The 23,284-nt window shown below is 34.4% G+C and overlaps 1 protein-coding gene and 1 long non-coding RNA gene across 3 annotated transcripts; both read left to right on the top strand.

Annotated features, from left to right (window-relative positions):
- Positions 1-6,252: 6,252 nt before the first annotated feature.
- On the top strand, positions 6,253-9,560 carry LOC107904024 (receptor-like protein EIX2). Its single transcript, XM_041092361.1, has 2 exons — positions 6,253-9,073; positions 9,172-9,560. The coding sequence occupies exons 1-2, from the start codon at positions 6,297-6,299 to the stop codon at positions 9,179-9,181; spliced, it is 2,787 nt and encodes a 928-aa protein (XP_040948295.1). The 5' UTR covers positions 6,253-6,296; the 3' UTR covers positions 9,182-9,560.
- Positions 9,561-20,952: 11,392 nt separating this feature from the next.
- LOC121216883 (uncharacterized) lies at positions 20,953-21,823 on the top strand. Of its 2 annotated transcripts, XR_005913093.1 has the most exons (3): positions 20,953-21,137; positions 21,261-21,326; positions 21,472-21,823. It is a non-coding gene; the product is annotated as an uncharacterized lncRNA (long non-coding RNA). The 2 variants fall into 2 exon arrangements; XR_005913092.1 differs by having other exon boundaries at positions 20,953-21,326.
- The last annotated feature ends 1,461 nt before the right edge of the window (positions 21,824-23,284 follow it).

Raw genomic sequence — 23,284 nt, 5'->3', positions numbered from 1 at the left:
TGGCACCAACTTTTCCTTGTGTCGCACATTGGCCCACTTTATCTCTAAATTCACGCTTTTGTCCCTTAATTTCACTTTTGCCTCAAATTTAGTCCCTATGAGTAAAAGATCATAAATAGCTCAAATTAGCAGGATCATACTCAGAATAAATACATAATTAATGCATAAAAATATGTTATTCTAGAGTGTTATCACCGGATTTGAAAAGAAAAGAGATCGAGTTTCAAGTTGGTGATAAAGTGTTTCTGAAAGTATCTCCGTAGAAGAAGATTTTGAGATTTGGTCAAAAAGGCAAGTTGAGTCCGCGTTTCATTGAGCCGTATGAGGTCATTGAAAGGATTGGACCCATGGCTTATCAGTTAGATTTACCGTCAGAGTTGGAAAGGATACATAATGTATTTCATGTGTGAATGTTGCGACGCTATCGTTCTGATCCTTCACATGTAATTTCTCTGACAGAGATTGAAATTCGACGAGATATGACCTATGATGAGGAACCGGTAAAGATTTTGGCTGGAGAAGTTAAACAATTAAGAAATAAAAGTATAGCCATAGTGAAAGTGTTGTGGCAAAGACATGGAGTAGAAGAGGCTACGTGGGAACCGGAGGAAGCCATGAGAAAATAGTACCCAAACCTCTTTTCTGTTAAGATTTTCGGTGACGAAAATCTCTAAATGGGGAAGTTGTAATAACTCGATTTAGGGCCTAAATAGAATAGTGGTTTCAAAACTACAAATCTGAAGTAGAAAATTTTTTTGCAATTAATTGAATAACTGTGAATTTTTCGCTATGAAATTCTATCGATTGGGTGTCCAATTTGATGATTAGGTCTAAATTACAATAGGTGAAAATGTGTGTTCTAGTTCATAAAGGTACTTGTTTGTAATGGGTTTTTAAAGTGGAGATCCTTAGATAGTAATTAGACCATTATACTTTAGTTTGGAGAAAATACCTAAGGAAGGATAAAATACCATAGTTTTTAATAAAGGGCATTTTGATAATTTGGTTAATTAAAAAAAAAGGGAAAACAATGTCAAAATTGTGTCCATCTTCTCCATGCTTGAACAAACATAATGGGTGTGAAAGTCAATCTATACATGCCATAAATATACTATGATAGTGTGATGACTCCTGGCAATTTAAATTATGTTTTTATATAGTAAATGGATCCCGACCGAGCAGTAGCTGATGATGTAGAGAGTAATGCACTGGATCCCGCGCAAGGGACCACACCAGTAGATATTAGACCTATAACACATAGTCAGGGAGATGGGGCTCGGGAAGCTTTCCTCTATATGATGAATAATTGGTATACAGAATTTGTTTGAGTGTTTTCGAATGCTCAACCTCCTCCACCCACTCCTATTCCCCAATCAGTCCCCGTAGCTCCCCAAGGTGTTGATTTGGTAAGATTGAATAAGCCTCCAGTTGATAAAATTCGAAAGTAAGGGGCTAAAGAATTCAGGGCTAATATAAATGATGATCATGAGAAAGTAGAGTTTTGGCTTGAGAATTCAATTTGGGTATTTGATAAGCTATCTTGTACTTCCGAAAAATGCTTGAAGTGTGCTATATCTTGACTGAGGGATTCAGCATATCATTGATAGAAGACACTAGCATCAGTGGTTCTGAAAGAAAGGGTTACATGGGATTTCTTCCAGGAGGAATTCAAAAAGAAGTATATAAGGTAGTGGTTCATTAATCAAAAACGCAAAGAGTTTCTCGAGTTAAAGTAGAGCCGAATATCTGTTGCAGAATACGAATGAGAGTTTGTTAGACTTAGTAAATATGCTCAGGAGTGTGTGTCCACAAAGTCTATCATGTGTAAGAGATTTGATAATGGGTTAAATGAAGACATCAGATTATTAGTTGGGATTTTTGAACTAAAAGAATTTGTTGTACTGGTTGATCGGGCTTGCAAGGCCTAAGAACTGAACAAAGAAAAGAGAAAAGCTGTGATTGAGGCCCGAGATGCAAGAAAAGGGCCAATGAGTAAGTCATTCCAATCTCAATCAAAGAAGTCCAAATAGATGAATCCTCGATTAACTGTTTCAGTTGGGTATTTGCACCGAGATCGTGGGAGATCATATTCGAGTTCTAAAGCTCAAGCTACTTCAATGGCAAGTGTGGGTAATGTGAGGTCTAATAAACCCGAGTGTCAGCATTGTGGTAGGCAACATTTTGGTGAGTGTTGGTTAGTTAGTCGAGCTTGTTTCAAGTGTGGTTCTCGAGAGCACTACATTAAAGATTTCCCTGAGAAGGTTGAAGAAGAAAAAATTCAGAGTGTTAGAACGGGTAATACTGCCAGCAGAGGTAGACCACCGAGAAATACCGAAATTAGAGCTAGCAGTAAGAGTGTGGTGAAAGATTCAGCTGTGAGATCAAAAGCTAGAGCACCTGCTAGAGCTTTTTCCATAAATGCTTCTGAAGAGGCGTCATCTTCCGATGTGATTACTGATGAATCAAATAAATTGTCTATGGTGATCTCTCACATGTTTGCTCAGAAATACATGAGAAAAGGGTGTGAAGCTTATCTTACCTATTTGTTGAATACTGAGATGTCTGAGTCGAAGCTTGAATCAGTGCCGGTAGCCTGTGAGTTTTCGAATGTATTTCTAGAAGACTTTCCTGGGTTGCCTCCGATTAGAGAGATTGAGTTTGCTATTGATTTGTTACCTGGGACTGCACAGATCTCCATTGCTCCGTATAGAATGGCTCCAACCGAATTGAAAGAATTAAAAGGTCAGTTGCAAGAGTTGACAAATAAAGGATTTGTGAGACCGAGTTTTTCTCCCTGGGGTGCTCCCGTATTATTTGTGAAGAAGAAAGACGGCTCTATAAGACTTTGTATTGACTATCGTTAGCTCAACAAAGTGACTATAAGGAACAAGTATCTGTTGCCAAGAATTGATAATTTATTCGACCAGTTGAAAGGGGAAACAGTGTTTTCAAAGATTGATTTGAGATCTGGTTACTATCAGTTGAGAGTTAAAGAGTTAGATGTGCCAAAAATTGCTTTCAGGACGAGGTATGGACACTATGAATTTCTTGTGATGCCTTTCGGTTTAACTAATGCTCTAGCTATTTTTATGGACTTGATGAACCGAATTTTCCAACCGTATTTGGATAAGTTTGTGGTTGTGTTCATAAACAGTATTTTGATTTATTCTCGAGATGAATCCGAGCATGCCGAACACTTGAGAATCGTGTTGTAGATTTTGAGAGAGAAGAAATTGTTTGCTAAATTCAGTAAAAAGTGAGTTCTAATATGTATAATCAATATCAATTCTAAGTTTTAATCGATATTCATAAACTCCAAAATTTTAATATAATAATCAAAACCTAAAAAACTTCAATATGAATCTCAAACATCAATATATATGTCGAAAATAAAAATATCAAATCCATAAAATCTTAAAAACGAATCAATCTGGTAGCTGTCATTATAACTACCGAATTTAAATCCACTATTCGACCAACATTAACTGGTAATATAGGGTAAATAGGGAATCGTCCCACGAAGAAGCTCGTGTTAAATCTATTTGAAGAGAGTTGAAATTAAGGTAATGTAAAACGCATGCAAGAAAGAAAAAATAGGGGGGTTTATGCTTCTTTGTTTGCTAAAAATAACCTAAAATGACGAACACGTTTTAGTTTTAATTACGAATGTTGAAAAATTATCAAAATAAAGAGAGAGAATGCTTAGTTATTGACTCCTTAATCCGCCAAGCACAAGTCCTTTGTGACCTTAAATTATCTTAGTAGACTAACTCAGCAGCAAGGCTGAAAAATCACTTACGAAGCGACTTCCTATCCCCAGTAAATTTTTATTCAATTAGAGAACATTCATAACTAAAAACCTACCTTTAATTATTTCTTTTTTGACTAATTAAAGGTGCAATTAGTATTTTAGAGACTTCACCTGCCATTAATAAAAGAAAATCCTCCGGCGGCTTCTAATATTAAATCCTTAGTTGTTTAAATTAGCTGCAGGCCAATTAATCATCACCAATTCTAAGTTTAATTAAGAAATTCGATTACTCAATTTGCACTTAGATGATTATAAGAAAAATCCCAAATTAAATAAGTGATCAATCCAATTGATTTAGAAAAATTCCTTGAGCGGTAAAGCAAACAATTCAAGAATACCGAATTCGAATTGAAAACAAAATAAATTTTCAAACCACTTGTGCTCAGGTTCATAAGTGTCTAACTAAGCTTAAGAAATTTAGCCACTCATAGCAAGTAAAACAAGGCAAGAATCAATTGTAAACAGCATGAATTACGAACTGACTCTTGGAAAAGAAAACTTCTCAAATCGTCGAGCGTCCCTCCTCTTTACTAGCTGAAATTTTGGGCTGCTATTCCAGCTGCTTGATCGGCCTTTGCTGGTTTAATTAGAGAACTTTTTTTTTTGCTCGAGTGCCACACGCCTCTGCTATATTTTCCTCTGTTATTTACTGCCCTTTTTAAGCTGCTGAACGCCTCTTTTTATGGAATAAATCCAAAATCAAAATCTGATCTGGTCTCTTTTCTTATCCCGTCGCACAAAAATAGCTCCAGCTCACTAGAGTTTCACTTCAATTTTACTTCTCAAGGCTGAAACGGGGTCCCCTTGCTTTAATTAGAGTCGGTCACCATTCTAAAAAAGAAATTAAATAATTCCCTTGCTGGTTTTGTCGCACATTCAGCCCGCTGCATTTCTAATTGTACCGAATTTTCTTCTTTTGTCGCAATGTCTGTTGTGGTAATTTTGGTTACTGAATTTTATATTTTGACCATGTCAATTTAATTTTTTTCAAAACCAGCATATGATCATCCTTATCCCACAGCTTCATTCATGAAAATCAATTTCCAAATTGAGCTCATTCGAACATCCAAATGCCCCTAACCTGCACATGGCTTAAAATTAACATAAAACAGTTGAATTGGAGCGAAAACAAATTATTACGGCATGGAATGTACTTAATGTAATTTAGGCTAATTAAAATTCAATTGATCAGAAATTAATCAATAATTTAAATAATTTAGTTGAATAAGTTAAGCTCAAAATTAAACTTAACACAATCCAAAAATAATACAGAATCAATTTGTTCTTAATGATTCAACATGATGAGGCTCAGATGTCACTTGTTAGAACCATAAAACAAGATCTAACTTAAAACTTAACAAACCAGAATCTGTCATGTCAAATCATCAAGAATAAATCAAGAACAAAACTAGATGTGAAAGCCTACTGAATCTATCGCTTTTTTGAAATCTTCGGATCTTATTGTTTTGATCTTCCAAATTAGCACACAAGTAATTCAAAAAACGCGACCCTCTCTTCTCTAAATATGAGATATTAGAAAAGTTATACATGTGTAATTTGAGAACCATAACCTTAATATATAACTTTTGCACATTAACCTACTTTCTAATCAGCCCATCATTAATTAGAAATTAGTTACTAAGGTATATATACATATTCGGCTCATACTAAAGCCCAATAAATCTTAACCAAATTAGATCACCTTTTAATATAGGTTAACATTTTTATGATAGTAGATAATGACATGTAGAATCCAAAATAACAAAATAAAATATTATTTTTTTATGATAATTATGATGTCAGGAGGTATAGTTATCAGCTTCTTCTAGGTTGGTTTTTTTTTTTTTTACAATACTTCAATAACATTCAGCTCACATTGTTAATTACAGACAATTGCTTTTCTTGCTTCCTATGAAATTGAAGAAAAAGTTGAGGGGAATTAAATTATTAACAGAAAAAGTGAGTCTAGTGTGGAAAATTGAAAATTTACATTTTAAAGCTCAAGTGGAATTTAGAACAAAAGCAAAACAGGCCTTAATTAGTGCTTATAGTCAAAAAGTAATTGGACACATCAATTGCAAGGTAATTTCTTATTCATATTATTGAAGAATTCAAGACCCATTGTTCGTTTGCTTCGTATGAAACTGAAGAAGAAAATTGTGGGTAAATTAAATTAATTGAAACAAAAAGCAAGTCTAAGTCATCAATTAAAGGTATAGTAGGACTCATAAATTTCACCCTATGACACGTTATTGAGAGATTATTCACATTGGAGTCGTAAAGTGATTAATTAAAGAAGAAAATTGAAAGCACAACATCCTTAATCGCTCATTAGTGCTAATAATAACAATATATTTTATAAATTAATTGATTTGGTACCATTACCATTCAAGTTGGGTGTTTATAAAGAGGGCTTTCCTCGGCTATTAGCATTCAGAATTAAAACAATCAAAACACTATTTCATTTGCTCTTGCTTCATATTTCATGATTACGATGTCAAGTATGAGGTCTCATAAACTTGTTTTATTTTTTGCAATATCTTGTCTTCTTCTTCATGAGAAATGCACCGATGCTAGCGTGTGCAAAGAGAGTGAGAGAAAAGCGCTACTTGAATTTCAGCACAGCCTTCAAGCTCTCGGTGTTTCAGGCAACGACGCCTTTTTTTGGATAAGTGAGGAGTGCTGTCTATGGCGTGGCGTCTATTGCAACAGCTTCACAGGATACGTTGAAATGCTCGATTTTAGCGACCAACCTCTGGTTGTAGCAGGTACAATTAGCCCTTCACTGCTTAAACTACATCATTTGACTTCTTTAAATTTCAGCAGTAATGATTTTAATGGAAGTCTCATCCCAGAGTTTTTTGCTTCTTTGAAAAAATTGAAATTACTGGATCTCTCTAATGCTAATTTTAGAGGTCCAATTCCTTCTCTACTTGGAAATCTTTCAATGTTGGAGACTCTTAGATTGGGTGGCAACGGTAGGGTTTTCAATGTTGGAAAACTTGAGTGGCTTTCCCATCTTTCTCGTTTGAAAGAGCTTGATCTTAGTTTCACTAACCTGAGCAATGCCAATGATTGGTCTCAAGTCATTAGCCACCTTCCTTTGCTCCAAAAACTAAGTCTAAGACATTGTGGTCTTCCAAGCATATCTTCTTCATCACTTTCCCTTGCCAACTCTTCTACATCTCTCACCTATCTCGATCTCTCTGATAATAATCTCCCTTCTTCTGCCATATATCCATGGTTGTTTAATGTTAGCAGCAACCTTGTTTCACTTGACCTCTCAAGCAACCAGTTGAAAGGTCCAATTCCAGAAGCTTTCGGGAACATGAAGGCTATTCAAGAACTTTATCTGAATGATAATCTTTTGGTACTAGCTGAGAATCAAGTTAGGGGCGATTCTGGGTTGAATGAAATCGGAAAACTACCAGATTTTAGGGTTCTAGATCTTGGGTACAACCTTTTAAATGGATCCATAAGCAAAAGCATTGGACAACTTTCCAACCTGCGAGTCTTGCGGCTTCCAGGGAATTCTTTTGGTGGTGATGTGATTTCCGAAGCTCATTTCTCAAATTTCACCAATTTACAGGTCTTGGATTTATCCTACACTTCTTTGACTTTGAGATTCAACTCCGGATGGATTCCTTCCTTCCAACTGAGTCAACTATTGCTTTGCTCTTGCAAGTTAGGGCCTCGTTTCCCAGATTGGCTTCGGACTCAAATGGACGTCCTAAACCCTGACGTTGAAATTTCTTCAATAGATTACCTTGATATTTCTGCTTCAGGAATTTCGGATTCTCTTCCCTACTGGTTTTGGGACAAATTTCAGGAATTATCGTACATAAACATGTCTTTCAATCAGATCAGTGGAACTTTTCCAAATAACTCTATCCACATAATCCATCTAGATCTAAGCTCTAATAATTTCTCAGGACCATTACCACGTTTTTCTTTAGACTACAATATGGGGACCATTAACCTTTCCAAAAACAAGTTTACTGGTTCAGTCTCTCCAATTTGCAATTTTACTGGTGCAGTTTATTTGACATTGTTTGATCTCTCAAATAATCTATTTTCTGGAGTGGTTCCAGACTGTTTTGGAAGTTTCCCGTTTTTAACAGCTTTGAATTTGGGTGATAATAGTTTCTCAGGCTCACTTCCAAGCTCCTTAGGATCTCTGGTTTCTCTTGAAATGCTAAGTCTACGTGGTAATAAATTCTCTGGAGTATTACCTTCATCTTTACAGAATTGTGCCAAGTTAAAATTTCTCGACTTGAGTGATAATGAATTATCAGGAGAAATACCTATGTGGATCGGTCAGAAGCTTTCATCGTTGGTTTTTCTTAGCCTTCAAGGGAACCAGTTCAGGGGAAGGATTCCCCATCAACTTTGTGGATTGAAATATCTACAAATCTTGGACCTCTCTGTAAATAAAATCTCTGGTACCATACCACCATGCCTCAATAATTTCACTTCCATGGCAAAAAAAGTGAGTTTAGATCGAAGGATTGAGCATCACATCTTAGATACTGGACCTAGATTTTTATCTCTGGAGGGTGTGTATGGTGAGCCTATATGGATCATTCAGGTTAGATATGTTGATGAGGCATTGCTTACATGGAAGGGAACAAAGCAAAGCTATCCACAACTTGGATTGCTACTGGCCATTGATCTCTCTTGTAACAAATTAACAGGAGAGATTCCTGAAGAATTAAGTAGTCTTCAAGAACTGGTTGTATTGAACTTGTCAAGAAACCTTTTTGACGGAAAAATTCTTCAAAAGATTGGGCATATAAGACAACTAGAGGTGCTTGACCTGTCAAGAAACAAGTTTTCAGGAAACATCCCGACAAGTTTGTCTGAATTAACATTTCTAAGCAACTTGAACTTGTCTTATAATGACTTGTCTGGAAAAATTCCAACCAGCACTCAACTACAGAGCTTTGATCCTTCGTCATTTTCCCATAATAGAGGACTTTGTGGTCCTCCTATTTCACCAAATTGCTCAATGGTGGAACCACCTCCTGGAAAACCTACAGTAGGAAGTGAAGAAGATTGTGATGAGTTCATGAAATGGTTTTACACTGGCATGGGACTTGGATTTGCTGTGGGTTTGTGGGGGTTTTGCAGTGTTGTGTTCTTCAAGCGTTCATGGAGGCATTCATATTATCGTTACTTGGATAGTGCAAAGGATTGGGTTTATGTTTCATTTGTTTTGCTCAAAACAAGGTTAGTGAGGAGAATCAAAGGTCTTTCAACAAGGTAATAAATTGACTTTCTTCACTCCTTAACAATGTTCTTTCAATGTTGAGAAATATATCCTTAACTAAATAACAAAGTTGTATATTATTATTTTTCAGGTCTGATTAGAACTGCAACTGAAGGTGGTTTTTCCTGCATGTGACAAAATCTTAATAAAAAACTTATAAATTAAGACATGTTTGTCTTTTTGATGATTTCTTTTTGTTTTTTGAATAAATTCTTTTTGATTATTTCTAATTTCTTTCACTTTTTTTGTAATACGTTTATGTTATATTTGGTTTGTATTTTTATTTTTTTGTCAAAAGTAATTTTGTAACACCCAATTCCGGTCTAGAAGTTATGGTCGTTACGTAAAAATCCAGTTTACTAAAAGAACATTTCATTAATAGATTCGAGGAAATTATTGATTAATTATACTTTAAAAATGCTTACGGTTGCACTGCGGGAAAAATCTCAGTCAAGTCCAATTTTGGAAAACACATTTATTTGCAGCGAAATTTTTAGTTAATTTGGATTTGGAAAACATAAGTCGTGTTTTGAAAATCAATAAACTGTTAAAAACGACATCCAAACTCAAAAATAACAAAACACAACAATCCTAATATTTAATTAACCATAAGAAAAGTAAAATATTTTATCCAAACTCTTGTCGCGCCCGCCCATCCTAAGTCTGAGGGTTACCTGAAAGTAGCAAATAAACAAATAATGAGTTTCAAAACTCAGTGTGTAACATATCATATCATCAATAGAAATTAATCAGACATATATCAAAAATAAAAACCGTATTAGAACACAATAGATGTAGATTTTCAATCATACCCCCATCCGCTACACACCATCTTCAACCATCCAACACACCATATAGGGTATTGAATACCCATCCAGCCCTACACATCGTTTAGTGTCGGTATGACACTTTTCAGAATATTTGCAGCTTAGTTGCCAGTTCATTTAGCGATTTATCGCCTTTTACAAAGATATGTGTGATTGTGCCACTAGATACGACAAAGATATATTTTCTCACACTTCCCCGATATACACAAGTCCCACCCAATGCACAAACAAAATTTATCATGTATCAGATATCAAAATTTATTTGACAGTATATATGCATTATTTTGTTGTGCTTTGATAAGTGCTAAAAGTAACATGTTTTAACCTCATTCTTAGTGCATTTTTGGGTGATTATTCGATTTGAATGATGAATTTTATGCTATTAATCTTTTAAATTCATGTTTTTATTCTTAGGAGAGCATTTGGGACCAAAAGAAGTGAAAAACGAGCGAAAATCAAAAAATCGGAACAAGTTACAAGAGCCACATAGGCTGACCCCTTCCACATGGCCTAGCTACACAACCATGTGACTCAGATGGCCTATCACAAAGAAATGTGGTAGGCTGTGTCAATTTCGCATATTTGTACCTTCAATTGTGAGAAAACATTTTTTTTATTTTTCGAGCATTCTAAGACGTATATATGACAAACATAAGAAGATAAAAGGGATATATATGACAAACATAAGAAGATAAAAGGGAAAGTCATAGAATATTCAGGAAAACAATTCAAAAAAACACCATTCAAGCCGATTCTAAAGCAGATTTCCGTCAAGATTGAAGATTCCTAGTTGATTTCTTAGGAGATTATCATGAGCTTCTTTATTTCTTTCAGTTATACTATATCTTGGATGTTTTTATTTTCAATTATGAACTAATTTTCTAAATACCCAGGGGAGATGAACCCTATGATGGACTCTGTCTTTTTATTTTTATTTTATGCAACAAATACTTAGATCTTGTTCTCAATTACGTGTGCTTAATTCTTGGTTTGATACTTTTAGATTATTGATCCATATATGATGTGCTTAAACCAGAGGAGGTTAATAGACCTTGTTTAATAGTATGTTTTGCATAATTGAGTGGAGTTGCATGCAATACTAGAAATAGGACGACATAAATCTATCAAATTAGAGTCAAATATAAAATAAGAATCCATAGCATGAGTTAATGTGATAATAGGGGTTTTAATTAATCAACCTAGAGTCAGTTGCCCTTACTCTCGAAAAAGATATTAGCATAACTCATGGATTTCTATGGATCAAGTTACTAAGTAAAGAAATTGCGTAATTCAGATTGATAGTGACAGATAAAATCTAGGTGAATTCTTTCCTATGTATTATTTCACTTATTGATTGTTAATCATTTATTTTCTTATTTTGTTCTTTGTCGTGTTTGTTAGTTAATTAATTTAGTTAATTTTAGTTTTTAACCAATCACTCAATTTATTCGATTAAATAATAAAAAGATAGTAATTTTTAGGTTTTTTTTCATATTTGGGGAAATATGTATTTATATTTATTTTTTATGACACCAAATTCTTTAACCCAACAAAGACTTTTTTTTTAATTTCCTTTGATTAATATTTTATAAATTCTATAGTTTTTAGTCATTTAACACGAAATTTTGTTGCATTGCAAAATTGAAGATGATTAAAATGGAATTAATTATGGGTCTTCAAGCGAATGGTGTGAGAAAGAGGTTTCATTCAACTGTTAGTTTTATTCATTTCTATGGTTAAAGTGAAAACAATTAAAGTAAGGTTATTAAATTAAAAGCACTTTTATAATTTTTTTTAATTTACAAATCAAAATCAAAATCCAATATATTTAAGTATAATTCAAATCACAATTTTATAATTGGGATATTGTAAAGTAATTGATTAAAGAAGAAAATAGTGGAGGTGAAAAATCAAAGGCAAAGTAGAAACAGTCAAAAGCTAATTTCCTGAAATAAATTCCGTATCGAAACTTTAGAAAATTGGGAGAGTTGAGAGTAGAGAAAAAAATAAAGAGAGTTGGGTTTGAGTAAAAATAATAAAAAAGAACCTTATATTTATAGGGAGAAATTATTGTTGGGGTCCTTTAAAAAATTTTATCGTTACCAACATTTAAAAAAATAAATTTCGCTTAGCAATCAATTTCTTCTTGCTTTGTTGATAATAAAGACGAAACTCATTCAAATTATTTCCCTTATCAATAAACTACCAGTTCGAGTCTAAGAATCAGTTTATTGGTAGCATTAAGTGAGGTTCATTTAGAATAGATCATATGTTCAAGTAACATGAATTGCATACGTAACTTATATCTAATCATGCTATTCAACGCAAGCATTATAATTAATTAAACAATTATAGATTTAATTATTCTAATTGACAAACTAAAATATTTTAAGCAATTGAATGTGATATCAATATTCAACTAACTTAAATATTTGTAATTACAACAGAAAACATCAATGAAAAAGAATAGTTGCAATGGTTATTGTTTTGTTTTCATATTTGGTGCTTTGCCATAAATAAGGGTCATTCTTATTTTGGTCACAATTTTCTTTTATTTATTTGGTCACCCGAAAAGGAAATTGATCAAATTGGCCATTCTGCCATTTAAATGGTAATAGAAGACTGAGGGCTAATTTAGCATTGCTTTTAAAAAGTGTCAAAAGTGCTTTGGGAGAGAAAAACTAAAAATTTTAACTTCTCGGGGAAAAGTGCTTTTGAAAAGCAAAGAAATTCTTTCAAAAGTTGCTTGTTTAGCATTCCTCTTATTTGAAAATGATTTTTATGTCAAAAGTGTTTTTAAAAAGTACTACTAAACACAACTTAACTGTGCATTTACATGTATTTTTTTTTTGGAGTGTCAAAAATGGAAATGACTCTTATTTAAAGTAATTCAACTCAACAATTACATAGTAAGAACTATATTAAATAACTCAAAGCCAATAGTTTACTAATGCTGAATTAAGAAACTTGTGAACTCATGTGTTGGGCTAATAGTAAGGGTATTTATTGTTTCAGATGTGATCTCGGTTCGAGTCACGCTAATCACATTGTTGTTAGGCTTTATCCTTCTCTTGTAATTCACCAAAAAAAACTTGTACTCAAAATAAATAAATTAAAAGCAAGTCCATTAAGAGTTCAATAGTGTGGAAAATGATAAATGCATGTATAGCTATATTAATGCAATTTATTTTTCCTATATTTCTTTCATCGATATTCATTTTAACTTTGAAATATAGTTGACATGTAATTCAATTAAAAATATTATTTTTTTATAAATTAATTTATTAAATTAATTTGATATATTATTTAAAATTAATTACAAAAATATAATTAAATTGTTTTTATTAATATAGATTTTAAAATATGAAAAATATTATTTTATATGTTTATCTTTAATTTTTAAATAATTAATCTTATTTTTAAAAAATAAAAATTTTAACGTACTATAAATTTGAAATAAATAAAATAAAATTAATTGAAATTATTTTCCATTAAATGGTAATTAGTTCTTCCATACCATTTTTCACATTTTTATAGAAAATTTCTATCGGTTATTGTTATTTTGAATTATTAGAGGTATATAAAAATTTAAATCATTGAAAATTTAAATTTTAATTAATTTAATTTTTAGTAGTTTACAATTCAAAATATAAATTTTTGGGCGTTATAAATCGAAATTAATTTTGATCCATGTAAATAATTAATTATATAAAAATTTTGATGAAATCATATATATTTCCTAAAATTTGGAGTCTAATATAACCTTTTTAAACTAAATAGCACATTTGAAACTTACTATTAATTGTATAAGAGATAAATTTCCCTATTAAGGCAAAGCAAAATTTCCCATAAATTCCCAATAACTCATACAATACTCACAAGAAATGGATCACCCTTGCTACACTCTATGCTTCAATGGGGTCCCTTCATTAATTATATATACATACAAAACTTTGACCTGCACAGTTTCAATCATCCTCTTTTTACCATTCCCTCCCTCTTATATATCTATAATTTATGCAAATGTCTCCATCACAAGTTTCCCTACATTGTTTGATGCCAATAATACAACTCTTTCCCAATATAAAAGTGTACATATTTATAAATTATTATGGGATAGCATACTAGGTTTACCTGTGATTTTTGAGATTGAAGATGATGGTTGAATATAAGTATAACTACTATTCTTAATTTAATACATGCTTGAAATTGGTGAAAGTATAACGGTGATTTTTGTACTAAAAGTTATATTGTATTTTGTCTTTTTTATTAAAATAAATAAATTAGTTCCTATACATTAGATTAAAGAGCAGATTGGTCATCTCTCTTAAAATTTTCATCTATTTGTACTATTAAAAATTAGCGTGACTGACAAAATAATTAGACAATAACATGTGATGTTCCATGTGTACCTCATGTTGATGTAAAGGAACCAGTTTTTAACAATAGAAATGGGTGAAATTTTTAATAGAAGAATCATTTTTCTATTTGATCTAATGTATAGAGACTAATTTAATTCTAACAATTCAAGAAACAAATTTTTGGGGCGTTACAATATAACAATGAGTAGGGTCGAATCCATATAGGCAAATGATAATTCTATTTCTTTAATAAAAGAAAATAAAAACAAAGGAGGATTAAAATTAAAAACTAAAACTAAACTTAAAACTATGTAACAAAAATCGTAAAATAAAATATAAAAAAAACTCAATACGATGAAAATCTAGAAAAAGGTAGATTCATGAGTTTGATCATTGATGTATAAATTAATAAATTAACTATATTTGTTAAGGTTATGCTTAGCAATCAATCTCTCTCACCTTATAAATAACTAAGAAGAAACTTGTTGAAATTATTAACACAAAAAGTAAGTCTAAGTCGTTTAAAAAGTTTATTAGTAAGAAAAAATGAAGAATACATTTTAAAGGTGAAGTGGAAATAAAAACAAAAGCAAAACCGGCCCAGTATTTGCTTCTTAATTAGTGATTAGTGTCAAAAAGTAAAAGACATTTTCTGATTCATATTATTGAAGAATTCAGGACCCATATCTCTTTTTGCTTCATATGAAACTAAGAAGAGAATTGTGGGTAAATTACATTAATTGAAACAAAAAGCAAGTCTAAGTCATGAATTAAAGGTTTAGTAGGCCTAACAAATTTCACCCTATAGTGATGTGATTTAACTAAAGAAGAAAACAGTGGAGGTTAGAAGAGAAAATTGAAAGCATAAACATCCATAATCCTTAATTAGTGCTAAAAATCACAACGTATTTTATGGTCATCTTATTTTTATATTAAAGAATTCAAGCACTAATGAAAAAGGCTGACAGCTAAATCCCAATTATATAACATAAGGATATGATATAGGATCATGCAAAGACTTTGGTCTTTAAATTAATAATTTTATAAATAATATAATCTATTATATTAAATTAATTATATAATATTTAAGAATTATTATTTCAAATTTATTGACCGTTAAGAAATTATCCTATTAATCACTCTAACTAGGGGTTATTCTTATTTTGGTCACATTTTTCTTTTGTTAATTTGGTCACTTAAAAAAGAAATTGATCAAATTAGTCACTCTACCATTAAAATAGTAATAGAAGACTAACTTTGCATTTACATATATTCTTTTGGAATGTCGAAATTAGGAATTAGTACTCCTATTTAAAGTGACTAACAGGGTAGTTTGTTGTAATTCTAATGTGAACAAAATAAGAAATGTTTAGTCAACATTCTGTTATCATTTTATAGTGGAGTGATTAATTTAATCAATTTTAGAGTGACTAATGAGTTTACCCAAATTAAAAATTGAGTTGTGAAAAGCTTAACTGTAACGCTTCAAAATTTTATGTTTTTGAATTGTGAAATTATGTCAAGTGAATTAGATTGGTTCAATGGTTAAGTGATGTTTATGTGCTTAAGGTCCTATATATGTTTAAATCCTTACCTTTGAATTATTATGATTATTATTTGTTCCAACCCCTAACTTTGAATATCTAGCTTATCTATTATTTTTGTTTAACTATTGACAAGAATGAGCACGTTGGTTCAATGGTAAGACTTCGTCTTACTCAAATGTTTTGTGTTTGGATCCTATGTGTGCAAAGAGAAATAATTTTTTGTTTAGACTCTACTGTTGTTGTTCATACAAGTCAAAGTTTCAGTAAAATTCTACAGTTGAGTAATCTGATAGGTGGTTATGTTAAACTAAAATGAGAAGAATACTGAAAACTTTGTATATCTTTCTTATCTTTCGAAGAGCTATCAGTGTATGTATTTATACAGTAGTCACAGCTGAAATAACTAATTAACCAACTGCTGTAACTTCCTTAACAACTGACTGCAACTAACTGCTTACTAACTGACAACTGCCTGACTTCCTCATAATACTCTAACATTCTCCCGATTTTCTCTGTTTTCTAAAACAATCGACTCATCTTTAGTTGTTACTCGAAGAGCACTGCGCAGACCTACAAACTGCTTGGGAGCTAGAGGCTTAGTAAGCACATCGGCAATCTGATTAGCAGACGGAACAAAATTAACCTGAAGTGATCCATCGGCCACCTTTTCTCGAACAAAGTGATGGTCAATTTCAATATGTTTTACTCTGGCATGATTTGTTGGGTTAGCTGACATGGATACTGTCGGCGTGTTGTCACACCAGACTGTTGGTGCATGGGCCATGCAAACTCCTACCTCATTTAGCAGTTGTCGAACCCACAATATTTCGGATACACAACTAGCCAAACTGCGGTATTCTGCCTCTATAGACGACCTGGACACAATGGGTTGCTTTTTCGAGCACCATGCTATTGGGTTTGGTCCAAGAAAGATAACATACCCTGTGGTAGACCTCCTGTCTTCAACAGAAGAAGCCCAATCTGCGTCAGAATAACAGACTAACTTGAACTGTCCACGTGAAAAAAATAACCCATGATCGATTGTACCAGCTAAGTAACGAAGAACACGCTTAACGGCTTTCCAGTGAGCTTCTCCGGGTGAATTCATATACTGACTTAGCTTATTTACACAAAATGAGATATCGGGTCTTGTAACACACAGATATTGCAGCATCCCTATAGTGCTACGATAGAGACGTTCATCAACTGTCTGATCACTATCAGAGGTTGCTAGCTTGAGTTTGGGGTAACTGACCATAGGTGTTGGTGTATTAGCAGCACCCTCCATCCCTGTTTTTTTAAGAATGTCCTGAACATACTTTCGCTGAGTGAGAAGCATTCCATGAGGCATGTGTTGCACCTCAATGCCAAGAAAGAAACTGAGTTGACCCAAATCTTTAAGTGCAAACTGTTTGTGCAACTGACATACCACATCATCAACAGCTTGAGTGGAGTCACCAGTAAGTATAATATCATCGACGTACGCCATGAGAAATAGCTGACTTGATCCAGATCGCCGAATGAATAACGAAGGGTCTGCCTTTGACGCACAAAATCCCAGCTTGTTCACCACAAATTGTTGAAGTGTGTAAAACCATGCACGAGGCGCCTGACGCAACCCATACAGTGCCTTGTTTAACTTGCATACCAATTTATGACCATCAGTGCTACAAACTTCAAAGCCTGGTGGTTGACCCATAAACACTTCTTCATCAAGCTGACCATTGAGGAATGCATTATTCACATCCACCTGTCGTAGTGACCATCCATTCATGACAGCAAGAGCAAGGATCATTCTGATAGTAACAGCTCGAACTACTGGGCTAAAGGTATCTCGAAAGTCAGTCCTAGCATGTTGAGAAAAGCCTTTTGCTACTAATCGAGCTTTGTACCTGTCTACAGTACCGTCTACTTTCTTTTTCACCTTGAATAGCCACTTACAGCCAACAGTTTTTCGTTGAGGAGGGAGAGTGCACAGTGTCCAGGTGTTGTTTCGAACAAGAGCATTCAATTCATCAAGCACAGCTTTCTTCCAGAGAGGTTGTGCCATAGCAGTATGCACGTCTGGAGGAACTTCAAAAGGTAAGTCAACACCACTCATGTATACCTTTGGCTTAAAAATGCCAGCTTTGCTGCGGGTTACCATAGCATGGGTGTTTTGGGGAGTAGGAATGGGAGATGGGACAGTGATGGCGATAGATTGGGATTGAGAGTCTGACTCATTTAATGGAGTATGTGACGTGTGGGAAATAGGGAGGTTATGGTGTGAAATGACAGGAGTGTTAGGTAGGCATGATGGTGGAGTCAAACTAGGTTGGCTAAGACTTTGAGATTGTACTGGGGAATGAAAGCTAGGAGCTAAAACCATTAATTTGGAGCTAGAAGAAGGAGTTGTAGAAACTGAAGGCGGTTTGAGACAAACTATTTGAAACCCAGGTTGGTTTTCATGGAACGTGACATGCCTAGCTATGTAAACCCGACCATTGCTATCTTGACATCTGTACCCTTTATGATTGGTAGAGTAGCCAAGAAAAATACAAGGAACAGATCGAAACTGAAGTTTATTTTGGTTGTATGGCCGAATATTTGGGAAGCACAAACAGCCAAACGTTTTAAGAAAAGAGTAATTGGGTTTGTTTTGAAAAAGTTTCTCATAAGGAGAGACATATCCCAAGGGTGCTGATGGTAACCTATTAATGAGATACACAGCATTGCTAAAAGCATCGTTCCAATATGACACTGGCATTGTTGCATGGGCAAGCATAGAAAGTCCAGTTTCAACTATCTGGCGGTGCTTGCGTTCAACCAAGCCGTTTTGAGCTGACGTGTAAGGGCAGGTGAGTCTATGCAAAATTTCATGTTGAGCAAGATACGATCGAAGTGCTTGAAACTCACCCCCGCCATCTGTTTGAAGTGATCGAAGCTTCATATCAAGGATCCTCTCAACTTGCTTGTGAAAGAGAGGAAAAACAGCAGCAACATCAGACTTCTTATGCAGAAAATATAACCATGTAAATCTTGTAAAAGCATCTGTAAATGCTACATAATATCGAAACCCATTAGACGGTACTGGTGCTGGACCCCAGACATCTGCTGCAACAAGCTGCAATGGCGCAGTATATCGAGTTTCAGAGGGGAACAAAGGCTGTTTATGTTCTTTGCCTAAATGACATGCCACACATGGAAGAGAATCTTTATTGTCATCAAAAACCAGATTACAACTCTGTAATGCTTTAATCAATACATTTCTACAGGGATGACCTAGCCTAGCATGCCACAGGCTTAGGGACGTTGGAGCATGAGTCTGAAAACATCTAGCTGGCTGATTTCGAGGTTGACTAATCATATGTCTTTTGTTGAAGCAAAACTTATACAGGCCCTGATGGACTGGACCTTGAAGAAGCACTTCCTTAGTCTTTAGGTCCCGAACTTGGCAGTGTGATGGACGAAATTCAAACATCACCTGATTGTCTCTGGTGAACTTAGACACAGAAAGTAAATTCTTAGTTATATCAGGAGTATATAACAAGGACTTCATGCAAAGTGGGCGTGTCTTAGTAATAAGCATTGACTGACCAGAACACAACACAGGCACAGAGTGTCCATTGCCCACATACACCCTACCTGGTCCAGAACGAGAGGTGGAATCACCAAGGGACTCCATCGAGTGAGTGAGGTGGTGTGTTGCCCCAGACTCAGGATACCAGACCAAATCTCCAACCGTTTCCGGAGTGGCAATCATTGCATGAGATGACGTCGCAAGTACAGATGAGCCCTGTTGCACTGAGTTACTAACAAGGGAATTTTGCCAGCTAGGAGAGTAGGGTACCTGATATGTCCAAGTAGGTGATGGAACCATAGGTGGTGGAGCCATAGAGGGAGGAGCCATACACACATTAGCTTGTGGAGGAGGTCTGTAGTTTGTGCTTTTATAGGACGAATCAAATCGGTAGTAGCAACGATCCACAAGGTGTCCCAGTTTGCCGCACAATTGACATTGCAACCGTGTGTTGGACAATCGACCACGACCTCGACCACGAGGGTTAGATGACCGATAAACTGGTGTGGAATTTTTTGTAGCAGAATCGGTGGGCTGTTGTGAAGCAAGATTCGCAGAACTAGGGACCTCAGCCAGTAACACTTGCTGTCGAGACTCAGCATCAACCAACATAGTCATTACACTCTGAAGGCTGTACAACGTTGGGCTGGCTACAATTATAGATACAATCGATTCATACTCAGCTGGTAGCCCGTTTAAGATCGCGGTGATATGCTCATGTTCGCTAATGATTTCCCCACAACCAGCCAAGTTATCACAAAAGCCTTTGACCTTCATTAAAAATTCTCGCATGGAGAGATCACCTTTACGTTGTGAGTGCAAAGCGCGACGGTAGAACATTAGCCGCGAAGTAGACTTGCTTCCATAAAAAGATACAATAGCGTTCCATATCTGTGCACTTGTATCTAATCCAATAAGATGAGGCAAAACTGTCGGACTAACCGATGTCAACAGCCAAGAAGCAATTGCACTATCCTGCTGTTCAAATCTTTCAAAATCAACATTCTCCTGAGGCACCCCATTATCATCAAGAACCGTCGAGGGTGGTGGAATGGTATGTAAATCCAGAAACCTTTGCAGTTTATAGGCTTTTACAGCAAAAAGAATTTGCTGGCGCCACAAAAGATAGCTGGAATCGTCAAGAAGTATACTAACCTTCTTGGTAGCAAAGAACTTGCTATCAATAATACCAGCCGATGGGTGAGAAGCCATCGTGGGAACAGCAGAGTGAGCAGCAGAAGGGCTCAACGAGGGATCCATGCAGACGACAGAAACACTTAACCCAGGAAAAAACTAACGTCTGATACCATGTTAAACTAAAATGAGAAGAATACTGAAAATTTTGTATATCTTTCTTATCTTTCGAAGAGCTATCAGTGTATGTATTTATACAGTAGTCACAACTGAAATAACTAATTAACCAACTGCTGTAACTTCCTTAACAACTGACTGCAACTAACTGCTTACTAACTGACAACTGCCTGACTTCCTCATAATACTCTAACAGGTTACTATTTAGATTAGATAGGATTTTTGTTAGAATTATTCTTTTTGAAATTATAAAAAAATCCTAAAAATCTTCCCACTAATTGTCGTCCATCTCTCCCACTTCCCCTCTTTCCCCATTTTGTTGCGACAAAGTCTCTCATGTCGTTCTACTTCTGCAATTATCTGTTTCTTCTCCTAATTCCGATTATCACCCTTGTTGATTTGTTGCCATCGTTCTATTTTGTTTCCCTGTGTGTGGGTTGTGCGTGATTAGGGTATATTGGTTTAGTGCGACGTTTGGTTATTAAGTATTTTCTATTCGTATTCATTTAAGTGTTATTATATGAAGTATGTAAGTTGGTGTGGAGTTTCGGTTTAATCGTTTCAAATCTATTTAGGTGAAAATCGTACGACAAGTACTTCTACGACAATTAGAAGTGTTTTAGGAATTGACTTAGCATTGGGTAAGTGTCTGAATAACTTAGTTTAGTGGTTGTTTCGTTAGAGTCATTCATTTGATCTAATGCTCCAATCTAGGTTGGACCAAAGATTTTGATTCGAATATTGTGCAATGTGATTAATCGTTTGTGTGGTGATTATTGTCTACAGACTTTGGTGCTACTGTTGTGACAACAATTCAAAAAACAATAAGGTGTGTAACTTCAATCCTGAAAGTATGTGAACGGCCTGAAGCCGAAAGGTTTATTATTGACGCCACACAATCGTGTGGGCTACATGGGCTGGGCCAAGTAGGCCGTGTGGACCCATTTTCAATAAATTCAATTATGGTCATATTTAAAGTGTGTTTCGAGGTTAGCTAATTATTAGGGTCTGTTATGTGTTATGTAGGACTCTGATATATGAAATCTATAGTATTGATATTGTATGTGTAACATCCGAAAGCATGTCTATAGTGTAAATATTGCGTTTGATCTGTGAATTTAAGAAATCTGTTAAAGCATGATTCATTTGTGTGCGTCTGAGTATGTATTATGTTTTAGCATGTGCATTGGGGTGGGATAATTATGTGATGGATGAAGTGTTGGCAGTTTAATGATTTGCTCCATCTACCGTATTATTTCTGGCTGCCTTGTCTGCAAATTCTGTATAGTGACACATGATCACTTATTTAGTGTGTGGGGTTGGATAGGTATTTATTACCCTAATTAGTGTATAGAGATGGATGAAGATGGTGTGTAGTAGATGGGGCTAAGATCTGTATCTGTAACGCCCAAAACTCGACCTAGAAGTTTAAGTTGAATCTAGAAGGGTTACACCAACGTACTGAAAATTGATTTCGTTGAGTATTCAGAAACCATCCAAAACTTTACTTGATTTGTAGCAGAAATATTTTTAGAGTTTTAACTTTGAAAATCAAAAATTCATTTCAATTGATTTAGGTGATTCTGTAACTCTGTGTTAGAGATTATCAGTTACTGATGAAATTAGCCAAAACCAGAACAAGTTCAAAAACATATTACAATTCCAAAAGATCAAATCATATTTACATCAGTGTAAAAACAACCCGAGCACCAATAAGTCGTCCGATCTTAAGTCAGATGTTTACCTGCACAGAAAAAGATAAAACAAAAGATGAGCTACAAGCATCGCGCATAACCAAACTCAAATACAAATAAACATATTGTAACATATAATTCATGAAAATGCGGAGAACTTAAGAACAGTTGTATAACCAGTACGAAACAGTTCTAGAGTATCATAGAGATTTGAACAATGGTAGCATAGCAGAACAAAACTGAACAGAGCAAAATAAAGAATTCAAAATAGAGTAGAACAGGATAGAATAGTACAGAACAATGCAAAACATAACAGAAATTGTAATGTAAAATAGCAAAAAGAAAGGAAGTTTGAATAAAAGAAATCATAACAAAGAAAAATTGAAGAAATAACGGGGAAAAAAAGGAAACAGAAATGGGAAAAACTAAGTGCCCAGGAGGGTTTTGGAAGTTTAATTACTCAACTAAAAATAACTACCATGCCAAGTAATTGAAAAATAAAACGTTCCCTATTGCTTTTATGGGGATTCAAACACAAGGCCAGAGGATAAACAGAAGCTTAACCATTGAACTAGTAGACTCATTTTTATTATCAATTGAATGAATTTAATTTATAACCCACATGTCCAAAAATAGAGTTTAATCAAAAGTATCAAAATTTCAAGAGATGAGATTTGAACCTAAAATCTTACATACATAACCAGAACACTTAACCACTGAACCAAGTCAATTCACCTATAGAAAACTTCCAAAATCTAAACTCAAAATCGATGGATGACCACTTTTGGTTTCAAAACTCAATTTCTTCTAACCTAGTTTATGAGATGTTACAATATCTATATCTGATATGTGTAATATGTTGCATCACATGATCTGCCATGCCATCTGTATCTGATATGTCTGTC

The sequence above is a fragment of the Gossypium hirsutum genome, chromosome D05 (genome assembly GCF_007990345.1).
Source record: "Gossypium hirsutum isolate 1008001.06 chromosome D05, Gossypium_hirsutum_v2.1, whole genome shotgun sequence".
NCBI lineage: Eukaryota > Viridiplantae > Streptophyta > Magnoliopsida > Malvales > Malvaceae > Gossypium > Gossypium hirsutum.
The sequence above is the reverse complement of the archived record's forward strand: the minus strand, read 5'-3'. Positions and strand labels throughout refer to the sequence as shown.